Genomic DNA, 27,756 nt, shown 5'->3' with positions numbered 1-27,756 from the left:
TACAATCTCCTATACTCCCAACATCCCCATACCAATATTAAGGCCGTTTAATGCATAGATGTACATGAAATCAGAATTCCACCGCTAGCAATGCATAAAAAGGCACTTTGTAAAAAGAAGCAAGTGGAACAGCAGTCCACTTTTACTGCAAGTTTGACAGCCCATACTTCAAAAATGGTGCTAGTTTCAAAATTTGTTCCTAGTGGATGTGCCTTGTGAAATCGCTGATTTCCATTTGCATATTACAATATGTGTGCTAAACTAATAAGGTAAGAAGTTTATTAGTAAGTTTTTGTTAAGCCACCAATTATGCATTTTGATTTCTCGTGTATGTAACGTCTGCCTTTTTGAGTAAACCAGCTTAATGAGGAGATTTGTGCGATGGCCACAGGGTATTTTAGAAAGTTTTGTTGGTAAGGAAAACACCGGGAATGACGCTCGGCCTCACTCCAAATCGTTGATACAAGAGGCCCATTTCTTCTCAGAAGGCAAGTTATGGTGTGGGAGCTCTCTGCTTTATGCTACACAATGAGTATCTTGTAAAGGTTCTCAGTCTAGAGGGGCTTACTACTATAAGATTTCAAAAGTATGTTTCACAATCCACAGATTGATTTGCCAGAGCTCCATTGCATAGTTTTAGCCTTGTTGGCCTGTGTTGAACAATGTGTCATTTAGATCGTCACAATTTCTCAATTGCTTGATGCTTTTCTTTATGATGGTGCTGTGTCAAAGCTCCTTTATGTGCTTTACACATGTATTTTTTCTTTTGAATTGTCTAAATATGTTATCATGTTGCCCACGCATGACATTTCAGTTGCGTAATTTACACTGTCCAGATCTGTTTTTGTAAGTTGTTTCTTTTGTTATTCAAATACACTGTATTGCATTCTGTAAAACCTGCTTCTTCTTAAGGCCTGGAGTACAGCCTAGCAGTACCCAATAAAAAAGATTAATAGAAAAGCCTAATTAAGATTGTTTGCGGTATTGTTTGATTCATCATCTGCATCTGGTTTTAACGACAGAACCTCTAGGCGCCATTAGCAACAGGGTGTGTCTTCTTGCAGCAGTTGGGCCATCTACGGCAGGTCGCTTTTCCCGCTTCCATGTGACCCCTGTTCGTGATGACCCTCTCCTTGGGAGTTCCACCAGCCTGCCATCAACGCCATCATCGTCCTTTACAAGCACTCTGGCCCCAACACCATCCATGACCACTGCTGCTTCGGTTACCGCAACTGAGGCGCCAACGGTTGCCACCACGGCCACCTCGCCCATTCCACCACTGCCTCTAGCATCGACTACCACATACCCCCATGAAACGGCAGTTCACAACTATGACGATGGGGAAGTGACTCGTGGTGGCTACGTGGTGAGCACGGCCACACAGACCAGCACCACGGAAATGAAAGCAGCGGCGACTCAGCCACCTGTACCAGTGAGCTGTGGTCGCTTCCAAGTGACCACTGTGGTGGACGATATTGCAGCTACTGGTCTGCTAGCCAAGCAAAAGCCACCAGCCATAGACCTTGACGAGCACACCAAGGTAAGCAGGTCCCACTGCTCTAGCGTTATTCAACACAAACCACTCCCTGCACTCTTACCATTTGAAACACAATGGCTTTTCTAAGTGGCACAAGCCCTAGAATTCTCTATTTATTTCAATATACTGCTAGGCATGGTCACTGGTCCACGCAGGAGGCACATACTATGACCACTGTAGGGAAGAGGGGAGAGAAAGAGGACAGTTTTATCGTTTTGCTTAACTGCTTGGTTCATTTGTCTCACCAGTACAGTTAAACTTCTATATTACCAAGTTGTTGAAATCAGCACTTAGTCACCGACGGATGTTTTACCCGAAAAGGGCCGTAAATAATGTTCGAATGATCAGGTCATCCAAAAAGAAAATTGCAATGAAAAAAATATATACATGCAAATCCCACGCACAGTGGAAATCAGTGTAAGTGAAGCTTTGTGTGAGCTTGCCTGCCGTGAGCTCTCGACCACCCCACAACATGGCATACAAGGCATTAGCAGCAGCAGTGAAAAAGTCAGAGGCAAAGAAAACTTCACTTTCAAATTATGCGGATTCCACGCACTGAGGGTATCGATGTAAGCGAAGCTTTCTGTGCTGTTCACTTTGATTGATGATAATTAGCAGGGATGTTGACAGCAAATGTTTGATCTCTTTAATGTTTAGTCCAATATAAAAGTGGTGAGCTCATGTTAAATGTTACCTTACGTGCACCACTGCTGTTAGTCTGCATAGTACACAAACAGACAGGGGGAGGTGTTTGCTTGAGGCATTGTTGTGCTCGATACTTTATAACCTCTGAGAGGGTTGAGCATATTCATTGCCTCACATGGGACATCACATCATGGCAGAAGCATTAAGCTTGAATGGAATTATGGGGCAGTACGTGTTAAAACCACAATCAGATTATAAGGCATGCCGTAGTGGCGGAATCCAGATTAATTTCAACATCGTGATGTTCTTTAATGTGTTCTTAAATCTAAGTGCACAAGCATTTTTTTTTACTTCGGCCCCCATTGAGATGCGGCTGCCGCAGTCAGGATCAAACCTGCGACCTTGAGCAATGCCATAGCCGCAAAGCTGCTGCGGCAGGCACAAAAGTATTGATTTGATGTGGGAGCGTATTCGTAGTATCGCCTAGACCTAACAGTGTGCTTTAATGCAGCTCTGCTTCTGCACACCTATACGTTAAGTTGTCCGCTTGACAAATCGGCATGGTGTTTATTCTTCAGAAATAACAGAAACGTACCATACCTTGAAATTAAATTTATCCCATTTACCAGCAACCAATGTCATGTCTATAGTAGCAGCGTTTCCTTGCCTTCTCACATCGCCTTTTCCCTATCCCCTAACCCCCCTTGTACAGGAACTGCAAGCAAAGAATGGAAAGACTGTTATTCACTCATTTTGTGACTGTGTCAGTTCTACCCATTCTCTGCCTCCTCTTCCTGCTCCTCTCTACCATTCTATCTTGCTTCCCTCTGCACTTGCATGTTAATAGAAAAGCCAGCGCTGCTGTTTCTGCAATGCTTTTGCGGGGAGTTGCAGATAATTACAGCACAAAAGCAGCAGCAGAAGCAGTGGGAAAGTCGAAGGAAGAGGCTAAGAAAGCTTTGCCTTAAAAAATATCAGTTTCGTTCACTTTGAGAATCTGCAACTGAACTAATGGTTTGATGTTGGTTCGATGAATATCTCTTCACAAACTTAGTGCGCCACTGGGAAAGCCCAAAAAATGCAGGTTCAATGCACTGTTGTGGTCGTTGCAAGAGTAGCTTTCGTGCCCGCTCCACCACCGCAGCTTGCCAACACAACTTCTGTTGCCGCCAGAGTTGGATGGCACCTAGTGCTATGTTCTTTGCCAACCACCTTCCACACACTCTGACTGACGCAGCATCAAAATTCCTTGGACGCCACAAAGAAAGCATCACTATAAACTGTATAGAAGGGGGACAAGAGGCTCAGTGACAGCAACTTTTTCACGGCCAACACATTTGCTGTGTTGCGACATAGTGCCTGCGCATCATATCTAAAGAGCAGAGCAAGATTCAGTATGGCACCAAGAGAGATTCAGTATGGTGTCCAAAATTTCAGTTGCCGTTATATGCTGTGGTTCTATTCAGTAGGTGGGCATGTCGACGGTAAAGTCCGAGTGAGACCTTGTCTGTTCAAAGTTATGTATTTGTTTCACAGAAAACTTGCAAGTTGGTTTTATGGAGTACATAGCGGTGCTGCGATTAAATTAAATAAATACAAAGCTCAAGAAAAATCAGTCAGCTGCTTACCCCAAAACTTATTGCAGTGATATTTGTGATAAAACCTAATGGTAGCCTGTTAATTTCAATATTCCAATCAATTTAGCCATAAATTTTTTTTTTTTTTTTTAAGGAGTCGAGGATAGCTTCTTTCAACTTCAACATTGCAGAGAGCAAGCCCTGTGGTATCCTGGAACGAGTGGCGACATCCCTTATCTTCTTGCACATTGACATTGCTTTAAAGGGGTGGAGACATGAAAATGTTCGTTCATGCGTTCTTTGATTCAAGCATTGCGTACTGCTTCAGAAAGCACAATACACACTGCGCGATTCATATATACCCGATAAATAATTGAATAGCATTATTACACCAAGCGGTTTCGGTTTCTGGGCTTCAGGTGGTGCTATGACGTCGTAGGAGAGGAAACGCTACACAGCTTGGTCACATGGGTCACAAAAATAATGACTCAAAACTATGCTGCATCGTCTGATCGCGCATACGCGTGCTCTGCCTGCAGAGGTAAACAACTGGCCACTCTAAGTGCAGGTCGCTATTATTATAATTATTGCGAAGAGCAACAACAACGGTAAGAAAATATTGTGGCTTGTGAGCAGCGTCGGTGATTAATTCCGAAGCGCCGTCAGCTTTAGGTTTCAAGTGAACCGGAGGAGGCTTAGCGACGATATCGGCGCCGCTGAACGATCAGTGGTGGTGAGGCTACCGTAGGTGCCAGAGTGACCACTGCTCGGTCGCTGATTGGCCGCTTCGCTGTACGGTGGCTGCACAAATGGGTCCCGCACCCATCCTCTCTATGGCAAGGAAATCTCGTCGTTCACGAGCAAAACTGCTGTCGCACGGCGACCCGCAAACGGCGCACGGTGAGTTGCCGTGCCAGTAACATGGATGGGCCTTTACACGTTGTGGTCTCCTCGCTATGCTCTCGGCACGCTTGCTATGATATCGCGCGCGCCAGACGACCACCGCGGGTTCAAGCACTCCGAGCCGCTACATATACAGGGCGCCGCGTACGCGCCTGCTCCGGCCACTCCGTGTGCCGACGCGCAGCTGCCCGCGTACGCGCCCCCTGGCCCCAGCTTAGGGGAAGGCGAGACCATGTGCGCAGCAAGGAAGACCCTAGGCAAAGCTCTCTAGAAGCCACAAAGAATATTTATCAAGCTGGGACTCAATACAAACACACATTTTAACATCACTTCCGAATCTGAAGCTAATTAAAACCCAAAACCTGGCCAAATGGTCACCGGTGACTGCTAACAGCGCACCGCTACAGAAAGAACAAAGATCAAAGAACCCAGCAGTAAGAGGCTGCCTATCCTTCGGTCAGCACCTGCCATCGCACGCCCCACAGCAGAGAAAATGGAAATAGAAAGAAACAACAGACGAACAGACGGGGGTACGATCGGAAGACGCTGCCTCAGGACATCAAGACGACAGAAGAGTGCACGCGCCCGCCGAGGCCGGGATCCCGACGAGCCGAAGTAACCATCGGCTGGCGTTGGACAAAGGGGGCCGCCGCCGGCAGAGAGGAACACATACGCACCTTCAGATGCCCCGATGTGGTCTCCCCAGGCCCCGCCTTGCACAAACGTACTCGGAGTGCACGCAAGCAGGGCCCGAATCTCACCAAAATGTCGGCCAGTCAGGAAAGCCTGTTGACATTCTCGTGGACGGGAAGACAGCAGAGCGACAGTGTTCTATGACCCGCTTCCACCCCATCCAGGCAAGGAGGAGAGAGACACGAAGCCCCTGGCAACACAACGCAATGGCTCCACACAACCACCATGAGAGCCTGAAACCCCACAATGTTGAGAAACGCCAAGTGAACGAGAGACCACTCCGAGCTGCCGAACTGTGCGACTCGCAGATGCTATGTCAACAGCTCTCCGCGACAGGGCTGTGCATGTCTCTGTTAGTCAGGGGCAAGGGTTAGCACGGTTACAGTGTTCTAGAAGCTTGTAGCATAGACAAAGGATTTGTATATGCCTGTAGCTCGGTCAGAGCGAAGGCTATGCTCGGTTGCTCGGTTCGGCAGGCTCCGTAATTGGCATTTCATAGCTACTCATCATACGTCACATTTTTGTGCTAGTCTGCTATGACGTCAATGTTTTCGTTCCTCCGCTATCACGTCATAGCAGCCACGCTAGCGATGGGTCTCGACCACAAGAAGGGAGCTTTTAATGACTTTACGGAGCTGAACTAAAATTATTTTCAAGTGTTTTCAGCGTCCAATACCTCGTTATGGGTGTCCTCGCATACAGAAATAGCCTACAACAGCCTTTTTATAGTCTCAAAGTTCGATGTCTCAACCCCTTTAAAAATATTAACCTTGTCCTCAAATTATAGGGCATTGCGTTTAGTACCACTCCTGATGCTATCAATGTTATATTGTAGCACTCCTTAAAGGGGTGGAGACATCAACATTTTCGTTCATGCGTTTGTTGATTCAAACGTTGCGTCATGCTTCAGGGAGCACGATACACACAGCGGAATTCATAAATATTCAATAAATAATTTAATAATAGCATTATTATACCGAGCGATTTCGGTTTCGGTTTCTGGGCTCCGGGGGAAGCTATAACGTCACAGAGGAGGAAACGCAACATGGCTTGGTCACGTGGGCCACAAAAAATACTGACGTAAAACTATGCTGCGTCGTCTGCTCGCGCATACGCGTGCTCTGCCAGCAGAGGTCAACTGGTGATACGAAGTGCATGTCACGATTATTATAATTATTGCGAAGAGCGACAACAACGGTAAGAAAATATTGCGGCTTGTGAGAGCCGGGGATTCATTGAAGCGCCGTAAGCTTTAGCTTTGAAGTGAACCGGAAAAGGCCTAGCGACGATATCGGCGGCGCCGAACGATCAGAGGCGGTGAAGCTGCCGTCGGTGCCAGAGTGACCATTCGGTCGCTGATTGGCTGCTTCTCCGTACGGCTGCCGCACAAGTAGGTTCCGGGCCCGTCCTCTCTACGGCAAGGAAATCTCGCCGTTCGCGAGCAAAACCGCTGTCGCACGGGGGCCCGCGAACGGCGAACGGCGTGCGGCGAGTTTCCGTGCAGGTAACGTGGGCGGGCCCTCACATTGAGAAAGGCCAAGCGAACGAGAGACCGCTCCGAGCTGCCGAACTATGCGACTATGCGAGTAGAGAAGCGGACAACACGAACGCCGCATATCCTGTTCGGAGTCGGCCTAAACGCCCGTCCGTACGGCAACTCGCCGCACGCAGCTTGCCGTTCGCGGGCCGCCGTGCGGCGTTCGTGTTGTCCACTTCTCTCCTCTTGTGTCCGTGTATGCACGCCCAGTGGCGTAGCTAGGTCGTCCGGCACTCGGGGCCCATAGGTCTTCTGTCATCCCCCCCCCCCCTCTAGGTGTAGCCGGCGGAAAGAGGGGTGTCTTCAGACGTATATGACACCTCCCCTCCCCCTCACTGGCCCCTTGCACCCGGTGCCCACGGCCCCCCGGCCCCCCCTGTTGCTACGCCACTGTGCACGCCTCCCCTTATTTGCATTAAGCAAGGATTTATATATCCCTGTAGCTCGGTCGTAGTGGAGGCTATGCTCGGTCGCTCGGCTCAGCAGGCTCCGTAATCGGCATTTCATCTCTACTCATCAAACGTCACGCTTTTGTGCTAGTGTGCTATGACCTCAATATTTTCGTTCCTCCTCTGTGACGTAGTAACTGCCGCGCTAGCAATGGGTCTCGACTACGAGAAGGAGTTTTTATTGACTTTTTGGAGCTGAATTAAAATTATTTTGAAACGTTTGCAGCGTCCAATACCTCGTTCTGAGTGTCCTTGCATACGGAAGCAGCCTACAACATGCTTTTTATAGCCTCAAAATTTGGTGTCCCAACCCCTTTAACGAAGCACAGTAGACAAACTGGTTTATTGTGGGTGAACTTGTGCCTGGGAATTAAAGGCTAAACACCTTTACACAATTTGCAAGAAGAGAACTAGAGCCTTTTCAGCAGACCACCACATCTCTTCGCCGAATGCACTTCTCTTGCGCCCGGATGACCAGGAGCCATGCCACGACTTCTCATTGTATGATGGACTCGTGAGCTGTCGTGTGCACATGCACGAGAGATGCACATTTCTCATCATGTGCAAGGCGTTGCTGGCCCTCTCCTAATGGTGATGGAACGAGGCACTTGGAAGGGTACTTAGCTAGAGCGCTTGTGACTTGTATGTGGAGAGCTCTCTGTGGCAATACATCCACAAAAGGCTGCTCCGTGTCTGGCGTGAAGCATTAATAAACAAAAATGCATCAAGCACTGCTGCAAGGTGCACGCAGAATAGTAAACTACAGTTATACCTCGATATGACGAACTTCAATATAATGAAATTCTCGAAATAACAAAGTATTTCACTTTTTATAACTTCTTGTCCATACAACCCCATGTGTTTAGAACCTCATTATAATGAAGTGTGTTCATACACGATTTCAATATAACAAAATTTCACTGACGTCGAGAAAGGAAGGCGTGCACAACATATGGAAACTTCCAAGGACACAGATAATTGAATTGTTGATTTACAAGTGGCCGCTTGCAAAGCACCTCTCAAATCGCGCGCCGTGTGCCCAAGAGCGACCATAAAGGAGGAGCTAGGGTCATGTTCTGTATTAAGTCCAAGTACGATAAGATCCTATTGTGCACCGCACGCTGTGTGCTTTGGGTGCAAGCGAAAGCGTGCAAGGGCGAGTAGAGTAGAATAGTGGCTTAATGAGCATGGTCTTCCTGCGTGAGCAAGAGGAAAGGGCGAGGGCAGCCAGTTTGCACTAACACGATCAAGCATGCGAGAAGGGGTTGCCGCAAGTGTGCTCTTCTAGTGCGGCCCTGGCTTCACGTGGCAGCCTGCACATCCTGTTTTAGAGTTAGTTGGTCTCTTTGCATGTGCAAAGAGTCGCCATGCCGAGATGGCATGGCTGGTGTGGCATCATGCACGCTGCCTTACCGCACGTTTAGTACCGGAGGTTATGCAATCTCAAGTTTCAGAGACGCGTTAGAGAGAGCGAGAGGCAGACAAAGCATTTGCTTTTGAGTTTTTGTGATAGCGTCATTCCACAGCAGGCGACATTATGAGCCGTGGGAGTGGAGTAGATGCGAAAGCATGGCTAAAACCATCAAAAGTGCCGAAAGTGTATGAAAGCGTCACTGTGTACCACCGATGTAGATATCGTCCACGTGACATGAAACCATATATTTTGTTGCCGACTCTCAAATTCAACAAAATTATTTTTTTCCATCAAATTGCTTTTTCTGATTGCTTAATAGTTAGACAATTTTGCGGCCCCTTCCGTTTTAAAAAAAATGTATCGGTGACTGCATTTATTTGCATAAAAGGGCAAATTTTGCTGTAACAAAATTTCGATATAACGAGGCAAATTGCCTTTTGTACTTACTTCATTACATCAAGGTTTAACTCTGTACCATAGAATGTACCAATACAGATGTGCGAAACAATGTGTCGATGCATATGCCCCAGTTATCTCTGCTGGACAGTGCACTCTACATAGGCCCCTGTTATCTCTGCTTGACACTGCACTCTCCAGATCCTGACCTCCGAGGTATCAGAGCATGCACTGCCAGATTTTGGACAACATGGCTGGCTATTCAGCTGCTCTTTGCTGTGCAGCATGCAATTTGATAGGTGCGTTCACAAATTACCACTGGAACCTGCAGTAATTTTCATTTATTGCCCCAATCTTCCTCTGCGGCAGAAGTGAAATTTCGTTATGCTGTCCATGCCTGCAACTTGTCAATTCATGACTAACGACTAACGAGCTGGTAAACAAGATTCGTGGCTGAACTTCGGTCCCTTTTGCAAGATTCTCGAGGTGTTCTCTGGGACGCTTATTTCCCATCATGATGAGACCATTCTGTGCAGTGTGTGCATCCATCTGGTGGTGAGGCGCTGGGTGTCACGTGGTTCCCCTTAGCTTCAGTAATGTGGGCACTTGAGCATGTAGCAGTGTGGTACTTTTGCAGAGTCAGCCACGGAGGGTCCAAACTGAAGAACAGTGCACTAAGTAGGTCATAAAATGAGCACACCTGCCACCACAGTTCCAATATTAAAATCACGCACACCTAGACACACTTGACATATCCAAACGAAGGCGTGTTACGACTGAAGAGAGCACTTACATTTTCAGGAATTTGGCCTTTTCGCAGACAGAAGGTGACAAGTCTTGTTCCGCAGGAAGAGTCAACAGTATGGCTTACTAGAGTGCTGACGTCTGAAGGGGAGTTGTAAACATTCTGAAAGAGTCCGCTGTAGAACTGAAACTCAGCAGTATGGGTTGCTGGGCTAGCCAGTTAATACTGAACAATTTTATACCATAAGCCTTATGGCTACTTAGCGTAAAATGTAAATAAAAACGGAGGAGTGGACAAGGTGAGTGCTAACTTTTGACTGTTTATTCTGCAATCATGGCCAACATTTAGAAACAGACACTGTGCAGCATACTGAAAAACTTTAAATGCATGTCACTGCATCCACATCAGGCTATTATTAACGTGTCTCTCCAAAGGAAAGAAGGCACACGACATACTTTGCTTCTTCATATAAAAGGCCTCTGATAATACACATGCTGGTGCTTCCCACTTTTATCCAAATCCTTATCTTGTCTAGTTGTGGCTCTCACTGGTGCGTATTGCAGTGCGAAGGCAAATGTCGTTGCCTTTTAGAGACAGGTCATGTTCCAGTGCACATTCATTCACGCAGTTCCCAATCTGGCCCACATATGTCTTGCCACAAGATAACAGAATGTCGTGGATGACTCCGGTGGCATATTCTACGTACGGCCTGGCGTGTTTCTTAGTGCATCCATGCTTCTTGCTACTATCAGATGGTATATATCGGTACAGCTGGGCCAGCTTGCATGGTGCAGAGAACAAGATGGGCACTCCATGTCTTTTTGCGACCTTCTTTACGTTGTGGGATACATGGTGCATATAAGGCAAAACTTCAGGCCTTACCATTCTCTGTGCTAGCTGTGTCATTTACCTTGGTTTGCCCCTCGTGAATTTCTAGAGGAGTGACTCGGCAAGGGTGGTAAAGACCATGTGGGGAAGCCCAGCCATTTGCTTTTAACACTTGTCAGCACAATTTTGAGCACAAAACCTTCCAAGAGCGAACTCTAGACAGGGACTGGCTATAGCCTTCTTTGCAGTCTTGGAATGTGCCAACTCTTATCGCAGTAATTCCTTCTAGGCCCGTGGTGAGTACTGCTAGTAAGTGTGGCCCATCTGCTAGGCGATGTTGACGTCTAAAAACTGCTGAAAATTTGGAGAGGGCAGCTTTTGCTGTGGCAGCAAAAGGTCACTAAAACATTGCTCTTGTGTTGTCTAGTCACATGGCTAAAGGGCAGTATTTGGCACATATATATGCCTTGAATGACATCTTTATTGTCTGTTATAGGCACTTAAACCATTGTTTAGTTCCTAAGCATCCAGCCTCTAAATATAACAAATTAATGAGTATAACTAAGTAATTTCGACCAATGCCTCCTTTACTAGATGCCAGTCGCGTTGCTCGCTTTCAGCATTGCGGCGGTGGTTCCCTTAGTTGAAGTTAGTTCAGCATAAATTCCGTGAGGCGGCGCTCGTTGCCTTTTCAACTTCCAGCGGATGTGGCAGCGGTGGCTGAATGCTCCGCCGGCGCTTTATATGCGCAGGCGTCCGTTAGCGAGCGTTATCGTGGGCCTCCGAGATGGCAACAGACGCCATGGTAATCTCAGAGGCCGCAGCAGGTGATCTAGGTTGCAGACGTCCGCCACAAGCGGCGCTCGTTGCCTTTTCGCAGAGGAGAGAAAAGGGAGAGGGCCAGGAACCGAGTTTACGGACAACGCGGCTGGCATCTAGTAAAGGAGGCATTGTTTCGACTACCCCTTTAATTTTGTTGTAGCGATGTTTTACTGTTTGTGCACTCAAGTTAAATTGTTTTCAAAATTGATGAAATTAAAAATTAAGTTAGTTAGATATTTTCAAAATTGAAACTTGGAGGATGCAATATCTAAATGGGACTTGCGGGAGCCATCACAGGGTGGGGAGTTGTAGTTTTGTCATGTGGCAAGCAGATAACCACTGCATCGTTTTTCTATTGATGTGCTGTCTTTTAGGAACGCAAGTGATCTTCCATCGTCCCCTAAGAGCCTTGTTTGTTTATATGTAGACGATCATATTTAAGTAACGTAATGGTTCAATGACCTATAACAAGGTTGCAAGTCAAAACTGGAGAAGGAGGCCATCCACAGCATTTGGGTTAGATCAGGCCTTTTCCAAGTAGCTCCTTGCAGGTATGTTCAGGCATCTCTTAATGGAGAAGCTTGCATTGAAGCTTTTTCCATTTCAAATGTGTCATTTGCCCTTCTCATATCTCTCACATTTATGCTGTGGTAATCTCCTTTCTCTGCAGTTAGCAAAGATGGTCACAGTTAGCCAGCGTTCAGGCTCTGTCGGATGTTTGGGTGCATGAACAGCATCGAAACCAATGTATTTCAACTATAGGCCATTGGCATTAATGGAATGCACTGATTGAGTAATGGCCAGCCGGTATACTTAAGCACCGGTGTGTGCTCTATTGTTCTCATCACCAATACTGTTTTTGGTGTGAAGCTTCTCACTTGTTCACAGACAGTATGTGAATACATTTCCATTCACCAGCTGCAGTACAGCTGGTGCATCTGAAGCTGCACAAATAGACAACTTGCTGCTGTAGGGGTTTTGGGTCGCACTGGAGTACCGACCACCGCAGGTTCGAGCTTAGCAAGCCACAAGGCCGCGTCAACCATCGCTTCTCGTCATCTAGTGCACCACTAGCCCCACGCTCAGGCCGCAAAGGGGCTATCAAACGCTATGCACGCAAGAGAATACAGTATTGCCCTAAGTTAGCGGAAACCGTTGTGGGATTCTCCACCGTACTCTTGGGACAAAGGAACGACAACACAGTAGTGCAAACAATCACAAGGGCATTTATTGCACCTTTCATAGATCAATGCCCGCTAGCCGAGTTGCTATCCACAAAACATGCCGATGGGCGCGCGACAAATCTAGAAGTCCGACTCACCGCGACTGGAAGCGAGCGAATATGTTCGCCCCATGCTGGATCCCAACGCCTGGTCGTTCGCGTGTATGGTCACGCGAATCGTGGCGCGTTCGAGGGCGGCCACGCGAGGCGGTCTCGCAGAAGCATGGGTCGGCGCGCACGCGGGAGACGTCCCCGCCGTGCGCCAACCCGGTGGGAAAGAGGGTTGCTGCACGTGCGGCACGGCATGTCCGTCCCACTTGCTGTCTCTAATCCCAAGAGAGCAAGCGCCTTCCTTTCGGCGCCCAGGTAACCTCGCCTGTCGGCGGCGTTAGCAGCGCAATACACTGGCGTCACGCAGGCCACGCAGCGAAGCGGGAGTACAGGAGACGTGCTATGCGGGAAAAACATCAGGGGACGCGCGAGAGTCGCGCATCCCCACATCCCCCCAACCTTAAATCACTTCTTATTCCGGCAAAACATGTGACACGGTCTAACGTCAATGCGTGCTTCGCGAACAAGGTAGTACACGCAACATTGGCCGCGCCGAGGAAATGTCCATACGCTGTCCATAACATGCGAGCCGACATTGTCCCCGGGTACACCGCTGGCGTCCGCCGGTCACAGCAGCACCTTTGTAGACTCGACGGCACGATTCCAGGCCAGGACTCCGGAGACGACGACGCAGTAGTTGATACGAGCAAGCGTCGCTCGCGCCGACGTGCCCTGCTGGGAAGAACCGCCGTAGCTGTCGGTGACCGCCGGCTCCTCTGTCCGCCGCCGAGGGTCGCGAGGTCGATATAGGAGGCCACCGAAGTCGCTGCGCCGAACTGGCCACAGCATCACCATCGCCTGGGGTGGCTCGATCGTAGTCCCGAGCAGCAGCGCAGACGATGTGCAGGTGACAGCAAGCCAGGGGTGACTCCAGTCACGCTGCGTACACTCAAAACACTCGGCAAACACTAAAGTAGTGCAAGGGAGAGAAATTCTGCATGCGCATCGCCCACGTGGTACGATGTTCAACTCGGCTAGCAAAAGATCGGGCAGCTACTCAGATGCTAAGTTGCTAAGTTCACGTGAACGAAGCTCGCTTCCTTGAGTCAAACGAGTAATTTCAATTCGTGCGAGGCTAACTAGAATGAAGTAAGCAAAGTGCAACACCTCAACGCCACGGTCCACCAGGTTGTGTCCCTCCCCGTGCGACAGGCAGCTTCGTAAAGCCTTAGGCCTAAAGCGTTGCTACCCTGACAACAACCGGCATCCAAAAACAACACCCAAAATGAGCACAAAGCAGGCAGCCACGAGGAGACGTCAGCTCTGTGAGGTGGTCCTACCTCGCTCGGTGCACACAGCATCCGAGTTGACGGCGCCCACCGTCCCAGACGGTGTCGGAGCGCCCTGTGCCAGGCCGCAATACCAGTCAGCCCGTAGTGGCACCCATGGCCCGCGGCCACCCGGCTCCCAGAGCCGCGACTTCATCAGAGTCAAAGAGATAGAAGAAGCTATTTACATAAGAAATTCGGACCACCAACGAGGCTTCCGTACTCACTCGCTTCAGGCTTGCCAATATGCTCCGCAGGCGCTATGCCTCGCTCTCCCAGGATGCAGACCACGTGGCTCTCGTACCGACGAATGTCATAAAAAGAACACTTGCGAAAAGGCTTAGCACGTTGACATGTTCAAACACACTACAGCCACCATCGCCTCGCTCAAGAAAGCACGCCGCCGACACTAGCGATCAAAATCCACGCTAGGCCTACGCTTTGGTTCAAACAAAGGTCTCGAACGAAGCAAAACTGTTAAATCTATTGTCCGATGCCCCAAGAGTCCCACGTTGGGCAGCCAGATGTGGAAGATAGGGGATTCTCCACCGTACTCTTGGGACAAAGGAACGACAACACAGTAGTGCAAACAATCACAAGGGCATTTATTGCACCTTTCATAGATCAATGCCCGCTAGCCGAGTTGCTATCCACAAAACATGCCGATGGGCGCGCGACAAATCTAGAAGTCCGACTCACCGCGACTGGAAGCGAGCGAATATGTTCGCCCCATGCTGGATCCCAACGCCTGGTCGTTCGCGTGTATGGTCACGCGAATCGTGGCGCGTTCGAGGGCGGCCATGCGAGGCAGTCTCGCAGAAGCATGGGTCGGCGCGCACGCGGGAGACGTCCCCGTCGTGCGCCGACCCGCCGGGAAAGAGGGTCGCTGCATGTGCGGCATGGCACGTCCGTCCCGCTTGCTGTCTCTAACCCCAAGAGAGCAAGCACCTTCCTTTCGGCGCCCAGGTAACCTCGCCTGTCGGCAACATTAGCAGCGCAACAGTCGCACCATCTCTCGCACTGCGCTTCAACCACATCGACCGCGCGGGCGTCACGCAGGCCACGCAGCGAAGCAGGAGTACAGGAGACGTGCTATGCGGGAAAAACATCAGGGGACGCGCGAGAGTCGCGCATCCCCACACCGTATATTGTCTATGGCGGCACCCAACACTGCACAAACGCGCAGTCCCAGGTCGGCACGGGAATCAAAAGGCTCCCGTACCAAGGGCAAAAATACAGACAGGCGCCGCTAGCACGTCGCTGCGGTAGGATGGCTCCTCGTGAGCTGTGACTAGGAAAAGCCCCCGCGGCTATGCTGCTTGCTCTCCTGATAAGCAATGGGCCCTCTTGCGAAAGCTCAGGCAATCTCCATCATCTTGGGCCTCTGATAAGTGCAGCTCACCGCAGTACAACCGCGTGTGAGCACTAGGCACCGCTCTTCGGCTTGGGGATTGGAAAGGATTAACACAAGCTATGTGCTCACCGTACGTGCAAAGGCACTGTACCCGATGTCAGGATTGGGGGCTCAATCCCATCGCTTGTAATCCGTTGTCAAGATTGGAGTCGGGCATGAATTAGAAGGTAGCTGGCCCATGCCGTCGTCCAACTTATCCACGCTGAGGACGTCGATGAAAGGAAGGACTGCTTCTCATCGAGAACGAGGAATATGGGTTTATTTACAGTATTTATACCAGTCTAACATGACTGTTTGATAAAGTACATCAGTCTAACCTGACTGCTTGAGAGAGAGTGACCTGAGCAGCCGCACAACAGCGGTTTTTAAACACTCGGTCCTCTCCCGATACAAGGTGATGCGAACGTTCGTTTCGTCATCGCGAACTAGCCGCCTCCCTGCAGGACGGTCTACACACACAAATGCACACACGTGCGAAGGTCCGGAGCCGACATCAGAGGGGCCCCGTAGAACTCGGAGCCGTTCCAGGTAGCGCGTTGGGGAGTTTGGGAACAATAGTTGGCCCACCGAACTCATTCCGTCACAACGGCGATGAGGCTAGAGGTTGGTGGCGGTTTCAGCACAAAGCCTGCTTCATTGAACGCATCCTAGCTGAAGCGACGGAGAGTGGGGGGATGCCCGTATTGTTCCCCAACACAAAGTCGATTTAGTCACGCTGTGTCTAGAAGTTGGCGGCGACGCTCCCGGAATGTTGCCGCCATAGTTCTAACTGGGTGGCAAATTTGCACTGCAGCTGGCCGTTCTTAACACCGAGCTCAAGTCCGATACAAAAACATGCCAGCAGATGAGAGGAAAGCATGTATGTACGTAGTGCTGTCTTAGAGGGAATCTTCCTCGCTCATGTCGCAGCAGCTGCCAGCGGCGGCTGCAAAGCGAGCTCCCATACTACAAACCACCGCGAGTGGAGCACCACCACCGACAACCGTCACGAGTAGAAAGAGGGGATGCGTAGGGACAACAGAACAGGTGAATGCCTGCGCAAAGGCACCTAAGCATACCTCAATACCCACGCCGCTGGCTGCTGTCTGGCCTAGTAGACGACATGGGTCACTATGTATGTACAACTGGGCACGTGCCCATTCTTGGATGATCCCCCAGGATGGATGCATGACTGTAACACAATGGGTATGTAGCCTTAAATGTATTTAGATGTCTTGCACTTCTCTGTACTTACACCTCTCGTCAACGCGCTTCCCTCTACAAGCATTGTAGTCACTTTAGTCCTCATTACGCAGACAGCTAAGCTGTGCTTGTGTCATCCACAACTGCTGCTTCCTCGCAAACTCAAACAGGCTTCACATTGTTTAGACCTGAACATTGCATTGGATTTGCATGTTTTTTACTTTCCTGCAAAGCTAAGCTGATTTATTGAGAGCACAAGCCACACACTTGACATCTGTACTTTTTGAAATTGTTTGGATAAAATGAACAACACTGATTTTCTGTGGCTGTCTTGCCATGCTTGTTCACATGAAACGAGGATTCAAGCTTCAGGGCCTCGTAAAAGCCTTTGTCAATTGATGCTGCAAGAAAAGTGCAAACACGGTATACAGTAGTAATGGGGGACTTCAATGCAAAAGTGGGGGAAAAGTAGGCGGGTGAACAGGCAATTGGCAACTACGGTGTCGATTCTAGAAACGCTAGAGGTGACATGCTGGTAGAATTCACAGAAAGGAGTAAGCTGAGAATAATGAACACTTTTTTCAGGAAATGCAGCAACAGAAAATGGACCTGGAAAAGCCCTAATGGTGAAACGAGAAATGAAATTGATTTCATACTTCCTGCCAATCCCAGCTTAGTGCAGGATGTAGAAGTAATAGGTAGGGTAAAGTGTAGTGATCATAGGTTAGTGATGCCAGGATTCACCTCAGTTTGAACAGAGAAAGAGTAAAATTGGTCAAGAAGAAACAGATCACCTTTGAGGTAGTAAGGGTAAAAGCAGACAAATTTAGTCTGGTACTTGCAAACGAATATGCAGCCTTAGAACATAGAGATGATGATGATGATGACATAGAGGTAATGAATGAAACCATAATGAGGCTGGCTTCAGAGGCAGCAATTGAAGTGGGAGACAAGGCACCAAAGCAACCAGTAGGCAAGCTCTCCCAAGTAACAAAGGACCTAATAAAGAAACAACAAAGAATGAAAGTGTCCAACTCAAGAGATAAGATATAATTTGCGGAACTGTCAAAACTGATCAACAAAGCAAAAATAAGTGATATTAGAAATTATAACGTGAGATAGACTGAAGAAGCTGTAAAAAATGGACGCAGCCTGAAATCAGTGAGAAGGAAACTCGGCATAGCACAAACCTAGATGTATGCACTGAAAGATAAGCAGGGTAACACCATGACCAATCTCAAAGGTATAATAAAAGCAGCGGAAGAATTCTATACTGACCTTTACAGTACCCAGAGCAGTAAGGAGCACTCTTATACGAAACAATGAACAATATACAGAAACTCCTCCTATAACTAGAGATGAGGTCAGAAAGGCCTTGCAAGGCATGAAACGGGAAAAAGCGGCAGGAGAGAATGGAATAACAGTCGATTTAATCAAAGATAGAGAAGACAATGCTAGGAAAACTGGCGCCTCTCTATACGAAGTGTCTATCGACTGCAAGGGCCCCAGAAAACTGGAAGAATGCAAACATTATACTAATCCACAAAAAGGGCGACTTTAAAGAACTAAAAAATTGTAGGCCCATTAGCTTACTCCCAGTATTATATAAAATATTTAGCAAAATAATCTCCAATAGAATAAGGACGACACTGGACTTTAGTCAACCAAGGGAGCAGGCTGGCTTCAGGAAAGGTTACTCTACAATGGATAACATCCATGTCATTAACCAGGTTATCGAGAAATCTGCAAAGTACAATCAGCCTCTATATATGGCTTTCATAGATTACGAAAAAGCATTTGATTCAGTAGAGATACCAGCAGTCATAGAGGCATTGCATAATCAAAGAGTACAGACCGCTTACGTAAATACTGTGGAAAATATCTACAGAGATTCCACAGCCACCTTAATTCTACACAAGAAAGGTAGGAAGATACCTATAAAGAAAGGGGTCAGACAAGGAGACACAATCTCTCCAATGCTATTCACTGCGTGCTTAGAAGAAGTATTCAAGCTATTAAACCGGGAGGGCTTAGGAGTAAAGACCGACGGCGAATATCTCGGCTCACCTTCGGTTTGCCGATGACATTGTTCTATTCAGCAACAATGTAGACGAGTTACAGCAAATGATTGAGGACCTTAACAGGGAGAGTGTAAGAGTGGGGCTGAAGATTAATATGCAGAAGACAAAAATAATGATGAATAACCTGGCAAGGGAACAAGAGTTCAAGATCGCAAGTCAGCCTCTAGAGTCTGTGGAGGAGTACTACATTTACCTAGGTCAACTAATCACAGGGGACCCAGACCATGAGAAGGAAATTCACAGAAAAATAAAAATGGGTTGGATCGCATACTGCAGACATTGTGAGTTCCTGAATGGGAGCTTACTGTTATCATTGAAAAGGAAAGTATACAATAAGTGCATTTTACTGGTGCCGACATATGGCGCAGAGACTTAGAGGCTGACAAAGAAGCTTGAGAACAAGTTAAAGACCACGCATAGAGCGATGGAACGAAGAATGCTAGGCATAACTTTAAAAGACAGATAGAGAGCGGTTTGGATCAGAGAGCAAATAGGTATAAACAATAGTCTAATAGACATCAAGAGTAAAAAATGTCGCTTGGCAGGTCATGTAATGCGCAGACTAGATAACCATTGGACCATTAGGGTAACAGAATGGGTACCAAGAGAAGGCAAGCGCAGTAGAGGACGGCAGAAGACTAGATGGTGCGACGAAATTAGGAAATTTGCGGTTGCTAGTTGGAATCGGTTGGCGCAGGACAGGGGTAATTGGAGATCGCAGGGAGAGGGCTTCATCCTGCGGTGGACATGAATAGGCTGATTATTATTATTATTATTATTATTATTATTATTATTATTATTATTATTATTATTATTATTATTATTATTATTATTATTTGCAGCATGTGCTTGCAAAATGTCAACAAAGTAGCAGTCAGAAAATCTTTCGCTTTCTTTACTATTTAAAAGTGAGCAGAAGTGAGCACTATTACAAGAACATGAAGAGGTCCCATGTTAATAGGGAATTAGTTGAGTTCATGGTTCAGTCACTTGAGATGTCAGTTGCTGTCTTGGGTATGCAAGCCTAAAATCTTGTCAAGCAGGAGATGCCCTTTGTAGTGGTCAGTCCTGAAAAAACACTGAAGAATTTTTGTCAGAGCTGCAGACTTTTGTCACTGTCAAATAACAAATGCTAAGCTGCCTTTGCATGTCTCTAAGCAGAGCAGCTATGCACGAACGTCAATTATGGGTGTGAGGTGCGAACCATCAGAGTTGTGGATGTCATACTCGAGGCAGGGAACTCGCACATGCCTTAACGGTTGTGGGCTCACAGTACGTCTCCGCGCACGGCATCGCCAAGTGGCCCCCGAGAAGTGGAGCCTAACGATGCGGCACGACGGCACACGGCGATAGACCCACCGCAGGTTCGAGCACCGAGCCGAAAGACCTGGCCAGCTTTGGCCGTACGCATGGGCGCTCTCCCAGGAACACACGGCGTCCAGGACAGTTAAGGCGTTTATTGATCACAAATGGCCAACATGTACCAGACTGCGCCCAAACACACGGAGTACACTCGGCACCCGCGGTTCCCGATGGCGAGGAAGGCGGGTTACACGCCGCGTCGAACAATGGTTTACGCACGCGGGCCGAAATGCATTCACAAACGCTACCTAGCGCTTCCCGTCACCGACAATGGTCTGCGACGGTTCGGACACGCAAAATGTGATGCACTGAGCACCTGCGACTACCGCAAGGGCAGAACGCAAAGCCACTCAGCAAGTCACACTTACGCAAGCTGACAAAGCACGTGAACGTCTCCAGGCCGGGGCGTTGGGGACACAAATAGCTGGTCGCTCACGTACCTTGCAGCTTGCCTCTCGTGACCGGCGCTCGTCCCTGTCGCAGCACGACTCTCCCGCGCACGGTGATCGTCCCCAGTCGGGGCTTCTTCCCTACGTCACGCCCCACCACCCAATTGCAGGGCCGCGTAGCATGACATCGCGGGACGCGGCTGCGGCGCCCGGGGAAAACGGCGCGCGGTCGAGGGGCAGGCATTTGGGAGAGGTTTTCCTCGCAATGGCGACTAAGTCAGGAGCCTTAGGCACAGCAACGACTGCGCCCCAGTAGACCGAAGGAACTCCCACACGGTGAAGCACTTCCTCTTATGATGGGTGTAAAACTGAATATTTTATTTTAGAGTTAAATTCAAAAGCATCCTGCTCTGTAATTTGCTGCTGGGTTTCCCATGCGTTCATACATACATTTTCATTCCTTGTCTCACTCTGCAAGCAAGTTTAAGGATCTGTAATAAAAAGGCTAAAGTTTGGTGTTTGTGGAAGGCTGTCAGCTTCAGTACTCCTTCAGCACTTCCAGTGAGACATTGTAACTAGACTTGTGTGAATATTTGAATGTTTTGCGTACCATCGAATATTTGGGCTGCTGCGCACGAGGTCGCGGGATCGAATCCCGGCCACGGTGGCTGCATTTCGTTGGGGGCGAAATGTGAAAACACCCGTGTACTTTGATTTAGGTGCACGTTAAAGAACCCCAGGTGGTCCAAATTTCTGGAGTCCTCCACTACGGCATGCCTCATAACCAGAAAGTGGTTTTGGCACGTAAAACCCCATAATTTTTTTAACCATCGAATATTATATATGTAATATTTGTATTTGATTAGAAATCTAGGTATTCACAAGTTTTTGAGTATTCAAATCAGATATATTGCTAGTCACAAAGGAGCAGGCACATTTTTCTGCATTTCTTTTTGTCTAATCTTAGTATGTGTCCAATTTCGAGCTGATATTGTGATGACTTTGTGCTGCTGCCGGAACTTAGCATGTAAAGTATGCTCAGCCACTAGACGACAAAGCTCTGCAGAATAGCCAACCTCTTGGTGGCAAGGGACACGAGTTTGCGAACAGCAAAGGTGCATACTTGAATTAGGAAGGAACAGCGCCAACTAAGACGATCACAAGTGGGGAGAACGGCACAGGACAAGTGCCGTTCTTCCCACTTGTGATCGTCTTATTTGGCGCTGTTCCCTCCTAATTCAAGTATGCACCATCTAGCCCAAATGAATGTTGTCCTGAAGCAAGGGTGCACTTAGACTGCAACGTACAGGGATGGAGGGGATTGGGCAAATGGGTCCAAGTGCACTAAGAATGTCCTTTCCCACAACAATACCCATCTGCGCAGTACCCGTACCCGTCCACAACGCAAACATGCCAGCTGCCCACCACATACCCATGTCACGGCTCAGTGCAGTGTATTGCATGTCTGTTACAACATTGTAGCATTGAGTGATGGGTGATCCATCACCTCAATACACGCTCGAGCAGGGCTTCAGGCTTGTACAAATCTCGAGTATGATAGTGCCTTTTAGCATGCCGCACACATCACGGTGTGCTTGTCATTGCATCTAGATGGAATGCACAGTGCATAAACACTCTGGATAATAACAGCCTTTATTTAACAAGGCTCGAAACAGGCTCAGGTTCACACACTAGGAATGTCCCCTAAATACACTTAACGAAGCTCAAGCACGTTGAAGTACAAGCTACGCAATACAATTTACAGCAATATAGAATAAGAATAAGAAAGCTTTATGGTATGTGCAATGAGTTGGTCGAAGCCGTAGCATTGAGCATATGCCACTGGCTCCGACATCACATAGCATGGCTCGACATTGTGGTGAGGAATCTGGTGTTGCTGGTTCCGACATCAGGGTAGCCGGCCTGGCCTGAAGGTGGCATTGATGGCTGCACCGCTCAGACTGCTCTGCTAGGCCTGCAATGCTTAGCTGCAGGAGCTCAGGAACATCATCGTCGTGAAGACACCATCAGCTCGTTGCCGTAGTTCTCAGTTGCGCCTGCTCAACATACTGATCATAGTTGCAGAAGCTGGGATCGCCTACACCAGACTGCTGCTGGCTGTCACCATGAACCACCAGGCTGGTCTGGACTGCAGGTCGCTTTCCTCTTCACCATCTCAGATTGTAGCTGGGGCGCATTCCTTCTGCTCCTCCTTATGTGTCCTGGCACCATTGCCTTATAAGTTCTTCGTCGGTGATTGGCATGCCCCGCTCTGTGTGGCCTTCCTCCTTTTGCCACTTAATACCATATGTCTTGACTCTTGTCTTCTTTTGCCTCACACTGTCTTCTTTCTTCTCTTCTTCCACTTTTATTTCTTGAATCACGACAGTGCTAATAGGCAATATTGCAAACAAGGACAGGTGTAGTACACATGCTTACTTGGGGATATAATCAAAACACTTTTTGTGTGATGCAATCAAAGGTTCCCACTCCCTTCTTCACACCCCGCATTATATTTGGTACAGTACTTGGACAACAGTGAGCAAGTCAGGGGTCTCGCTTTGAAAAAAAGAAACAGAAGGGCTTGCCAATCAGGCTATGTGGCAGAAGTCCTGCTTTGCATGCAGCTGAAAACGTATGTTCTTGCTGTTCTTTTCTAAGTAAAGGGGCTCTGAAGCACTTTATAAACTAATCGAGGTGACATCATTATTAAATTATGTCACCTCGCAAATCTCGTCGCAAAAGCTTTTCTAATCCTTCAAGCATAAGCAAAACTAGACATAGTTATCGGACCGATCAGCGACTTTCTGTCTCCTTTCATTTCCACTAGCACACTGGAAGCTACACAGCGGAGAGAGCAAGCAGGCACGAGGTAGCAATTACCCGCAGGCTCCGCCTAAAGGTTGAACACGAGGCAGCTCGTGGTCAGGCCCCACGGTGGCCTCAATATCTCCGCTACACTTGAAGGCCACGCACATCACATGCAGCAACGCACAACTGTCATGTTTACACTGTCACTGTAAAGATGAAATGCTTTTCCTGTCTTTTTGAAATCGCAAACATATATACTTTTCATTTATACTGTTATGGGTTATGGGGTCTTCAAGTCTTACAGGAGTACCAACCACTGCGGGTTGGAGCTTAGTGAGCCATAGAGCCATGTCAGCCATCGCCTCCAGTGTGCTGCTGCACATGATCTCAGGCCACAAAGAAGCTACCAAGCGCTACGCACATGAGAACACAGTATTGCCCCCAAGTTTATGGAAACCGTTTGTTGTCTCCAGTGGCACCCAACACTACACAAACAGCCAGTCCCAGGGCAGCGCAGGAACCAAAGGGGTCCTGGGACGCACCCAAGGAGGCGAAAATACAGACAGGAGCACCCATAGCACATCGCTGCAAGAGCACAGGCTCAAGCTGGAACACGCCGCTAGGAAAAGTTTTGGCGGCTATCCTACCTGCTCTTGCGATAATCAGTGGGTCAACTCGCGAGAGCTCTGGCAATTTGCTTCATCTTGGGCCTCCGATAATTCAGCACAATGCGTTGGCGGGCTAGTTGTTGGGAATCCATGAATACTTGGTTTAGCGCAAAACAACAGATACAAGAAAGACGACAGGACAAGGCGCTACTCTCAACTGACATCATTTTATTGCGTCACTCCTTTATAGACCGCTCAAACCAGAGGAACATGCGCAGTGACCACCATGCGGTGGAGCCACCAACATCCGATCCCAAGAGCGCACTCATGCGACAGAATCCAAAAAACCAAATTCAGCGCTGTACAAGGTTAAGGAAGGCACACTTATGCACTGTGACCGCAATGACTGAATGAAAAAGGCTTCCGATAACTCTCAGGCGGTGGTCTCACGGCTCTTTTTCAAAATCGTGGTATCACGAAACATGGGTTTGCACTTGCATGTTTTGCAATGCTGAGCCAAATGGGAACCTGTGCCTGTTGGTATGGATCGCTCATGTTCTCTAAGGCGCTCGTTAACACAGCGGCCTGACTGCCCTACGTACACTTTGCCACATGACAAGGGAATCTTATAAACCACACCGACGCTGCAATCTACAAACTTCACGTGGTTCTTTTCACAATCAGGTTTTTTACTTGTTTTAGAAATATGGCTGCACAACATTGACAGTTTCTGAGGAGCGGAAAACACTACCGGAATTCGGTATCTAGTGGCGACATTCTTTAGATTGTGAGCCACTCTGTGGCAATACGGCACAACTTCAGGCCTCTTCTTTTGTGTGAAGCAGTTACTTTTGTGCCGCTTCCCTTTCAGTTTCTGAAGCAATATTTCCGAGACTGATGTCACCACCACACTTGGGTAACCAGCAGCCTGCAGCCTATTTAACTGTGCAATGAAACTCATGTTCGCAGAGTGATGACAAGATTTCATTAAGGGAGATTCTAAACACATCAAAACAATGGCACGTTTCACAGTCTTTGAGTGCGCAGACACGTAAGGTAAAAGTTCTTTACGTGCACGTGGCGAATACATCCAACAGGCGTGGCCTGTTTGTAAGGATAGCTGCAAATCTAAAAACTGGAGTTTACCGTCCCTAGATAGCTCATGTGTGAAAGTTAAACCTTTGCCATTGTCATTGAACAGAGTTAAAATATCAGCTACCGTCACGGAGCATTCATTGTTAGTTTGTTTTATCACAACAAGAAAATCGTCAACATATCTAAAAATTTGAACCGAGTCATTGTTTAAGGCACTCTTAAGAGCGCGGTCGTGAAACGATAAAAAAATTTTACAAAGAGCAGGCGCCACACATGAACCAATACACACACCATTTTTCTGGATAAAAAGGTGATTTTCGAACCGGATAAAAGTTGCACTTAAATAAAATTCAAGAAGGGACATGAAACTTTCCAAAGACAACCCGGTTGCATTGCGAAAATCTACCTCGCCACTTTCTACTTCTACTTCTACTGACTGACTTCTGACAACTGAAGTAGGGCAGTCAGTGGCCTGACTGCCCTACTTCTACTTATGTAGGGCAGTCAGGCCACTGTGTTAACGAGCACCTTAGAGAACATGAGCGATCCATACCAACAGGCACAGGTTCCCATTTGGCTCAGCATTGCAAAACATGCAAGTGCAAACCCATGTTTCGTGATACCACGATATTGAAAAAGAGCCGTGACACCACCGCCCGAGAGTTATCGGAAGCATTTTTCATTCAGTCATTGGGGTCACAGTGCATTAGTGTGCCTTCCTTAACCTTGTACAGCGCTGAATTTGGTTTTTTGGATTCTGTCACATGAGTGCGCTCTTGGGATCGGATGTTGGTGGCTCCACCGCGTGGTGCTCACTGCGCATGTTCCTCTGGCTTGAGCGGTCTATAAAGGAGTGACGCAATAAAATGATGTCAGTTGAGAGTAGCGCCTTGTCCTGTCGTCTTTCTTGTGTCTGTCGTTTTGCGCTAAACAAAGTATTCATGGCCTCCGATAAGTGCGGCTCGGCGTGGTACAAACTCATGCAAGCACTAGGCACCCATTCTTCAGCTTAGCTTCCGGAAAAGATTCACACAAAGTATGCGCTCCCCGCATTGGCAAAGGCACCGTGCATGAGTTCAAGTCCTAGTCACAAAGAGGTATCGGCGGACAAGAGGAAGCATGTACATACGCCTAGCGCTGTCCCAGAGGTAAGAGTCCTGTGCTCTTGCCGAGCCAGCCAGCAGTAGCTGTGCTATGACATCTGCGTCCTGCCCCCTGTGCAAAGCATCATGAGTGGAGCACCACCGCTGAAACCGTTTGTGAGTGGAATGGGGAGAGGCATAGGTATGACAGAACAAGTGAATGCCCACCTAATGTCACCGGCATGTTCCTCAATCCCCACAGGGCCTAGCGGCTTGCGATAATGCTGTATAATAACATTGCAGAAGCAATAGAAAGCGATTTTTACTGCTTTTGACACAAGATGGTAAATTCCCTGCTGCAGGCAGTGCAATGATATTTAGATCACATGTTCACAGGAGCCTCGTTATCATATCAGCATTGTTTGCCTACTAGTATGTTCAAAAAGTGTTTTAGGACCCCTTAACAGTTATAGAAAACAGTACAGCATCGTTTCTGGTGCTAGTTTTGCCTCGCTCATTTGTTATTACTTTTTTTTCAGTGCCATCCACAATCCTGAGCTTACTACTTGACAGCAAATGCAAAGAGCAGCAACCGACACAGGGCCAAATTCCTCGGGCTTTATGAGCATTTGAGGCCGTATAATTATTTGTTTATCAATAATAATGCACTGGTTGATGAGACCAGCCAGTATGAATGACTCAGTTTTCGAAATTAACATGAGCCAAATAAACATTGTTTCACTGTAAAGACTTACCATAGACAACATCATTGCAATGTTTCAATATGTTAAAGAAACCTAACTTGCTAATAAACGCAAATGCATATTATTATTCGATATTCAAGGTTAAGTCTCCGATGTCATATTGAAAATTTTGATATTCTCACACTCCTAATTGTAACTCGTGCCATCAATTGTGGTAACACTGTCTGCGTTCTGCTTGGCAAACATTTGGCCCGTATTTATGGGTTACAATGGGTGGGTGTGTCATTTCACCAGCTCTTAATGCTGCTCCTGAGTTAGTTGGTATGTGTTCCTCTTGTGGTTGGTGAAATACTCACCAGGAATGAGGACTTGTGCATGTCTCATGTATTTCTTCTCTATTGTCTTCATTCTTGGTGAGCACTATAAGAACCACAAAATGAGTGACTCCTGATGGTATCATTTGTTTTTTTTTATAAGATATTTACATAAGCAGTGCTCGTAAACTCAAGAATGTGTACTTTGAGTGAACGAAACATTTATTCTAGAATCATATTTTTCTAATTTGCAACGACCTAAAAAAATTGAATGGCTTCTAAAACGGGCGCAACTGGGCTAGTGCAGAGTAGGGTATAACCCCGGGTCAACGCTTGGCCAGCGTCACGACTCGTTGAATCGTCGTTTGCCGCACTTTATTAAAGTTATCCCTATCCTATCCTATCCTTGAATGGCTTCTAGCAAGTGTATGTTCAATAATTAGTGATAGCTAGAAGAGACATGGTAATTTTTCACCATTGTTTCTAGGGCCTAATGTCTCCTGTCAGTACCCGCGTAAGCCAGTAGCAATGGGTATTTTTACTATCATGCCTTTCACATTTACGATT

The 27,756-nt window shown here is 47.7% G+C and overlaps 1 protein-coding gene across 11 annotated transcripts in view; it reads left to right on the top strand.

The window, feature by feature from the left end:
• Wnk (Wnk kinase) overlaps positions 1-27,756 on the top strand; it is a 540,152-nt gene that overhangs the window by 489,063 nt on the left and 23,333 nt on the right. For 10 of the 11 annotated variants that reach the window (XM_065456126.1, XM_065456128.1, XM_065456129.1 and 7 more), the window contains one exon: positions 1,065-1,540. In XM_065456126.1, the coding sequence (XP_065312198.1) occupies positions 1,065-1,540 (476 nt within the window). The remainder of the gene's footprint in view (positions 1-1,064; positions 1,541-27,756) is intronic. The other variant, XM_065456127.1, reaches the window with a different exon arrangement.

The sequence above is a fragment of the Dermacentor albipictus genome, chromosome 6 (genome assembly GCF_038994185.2).
Source record: "Dermacentor albipictus isolate Rhodes 1998 colony chromosome 6, USDA_Dalb.pri_finalv2, whole genome shotgun sequence".
NCBI classification, from domain to species: Eukaryota; Metazoa; Arthropoda; class Arachnida; order Ixodida; family Ixodidae; genus Dermacentor; species Dermacentor albipictus.
Note: the sequence above shows the minus strand (reverse complement) of the source record. Positions and strands in the feature narration are given on the sequence as shown.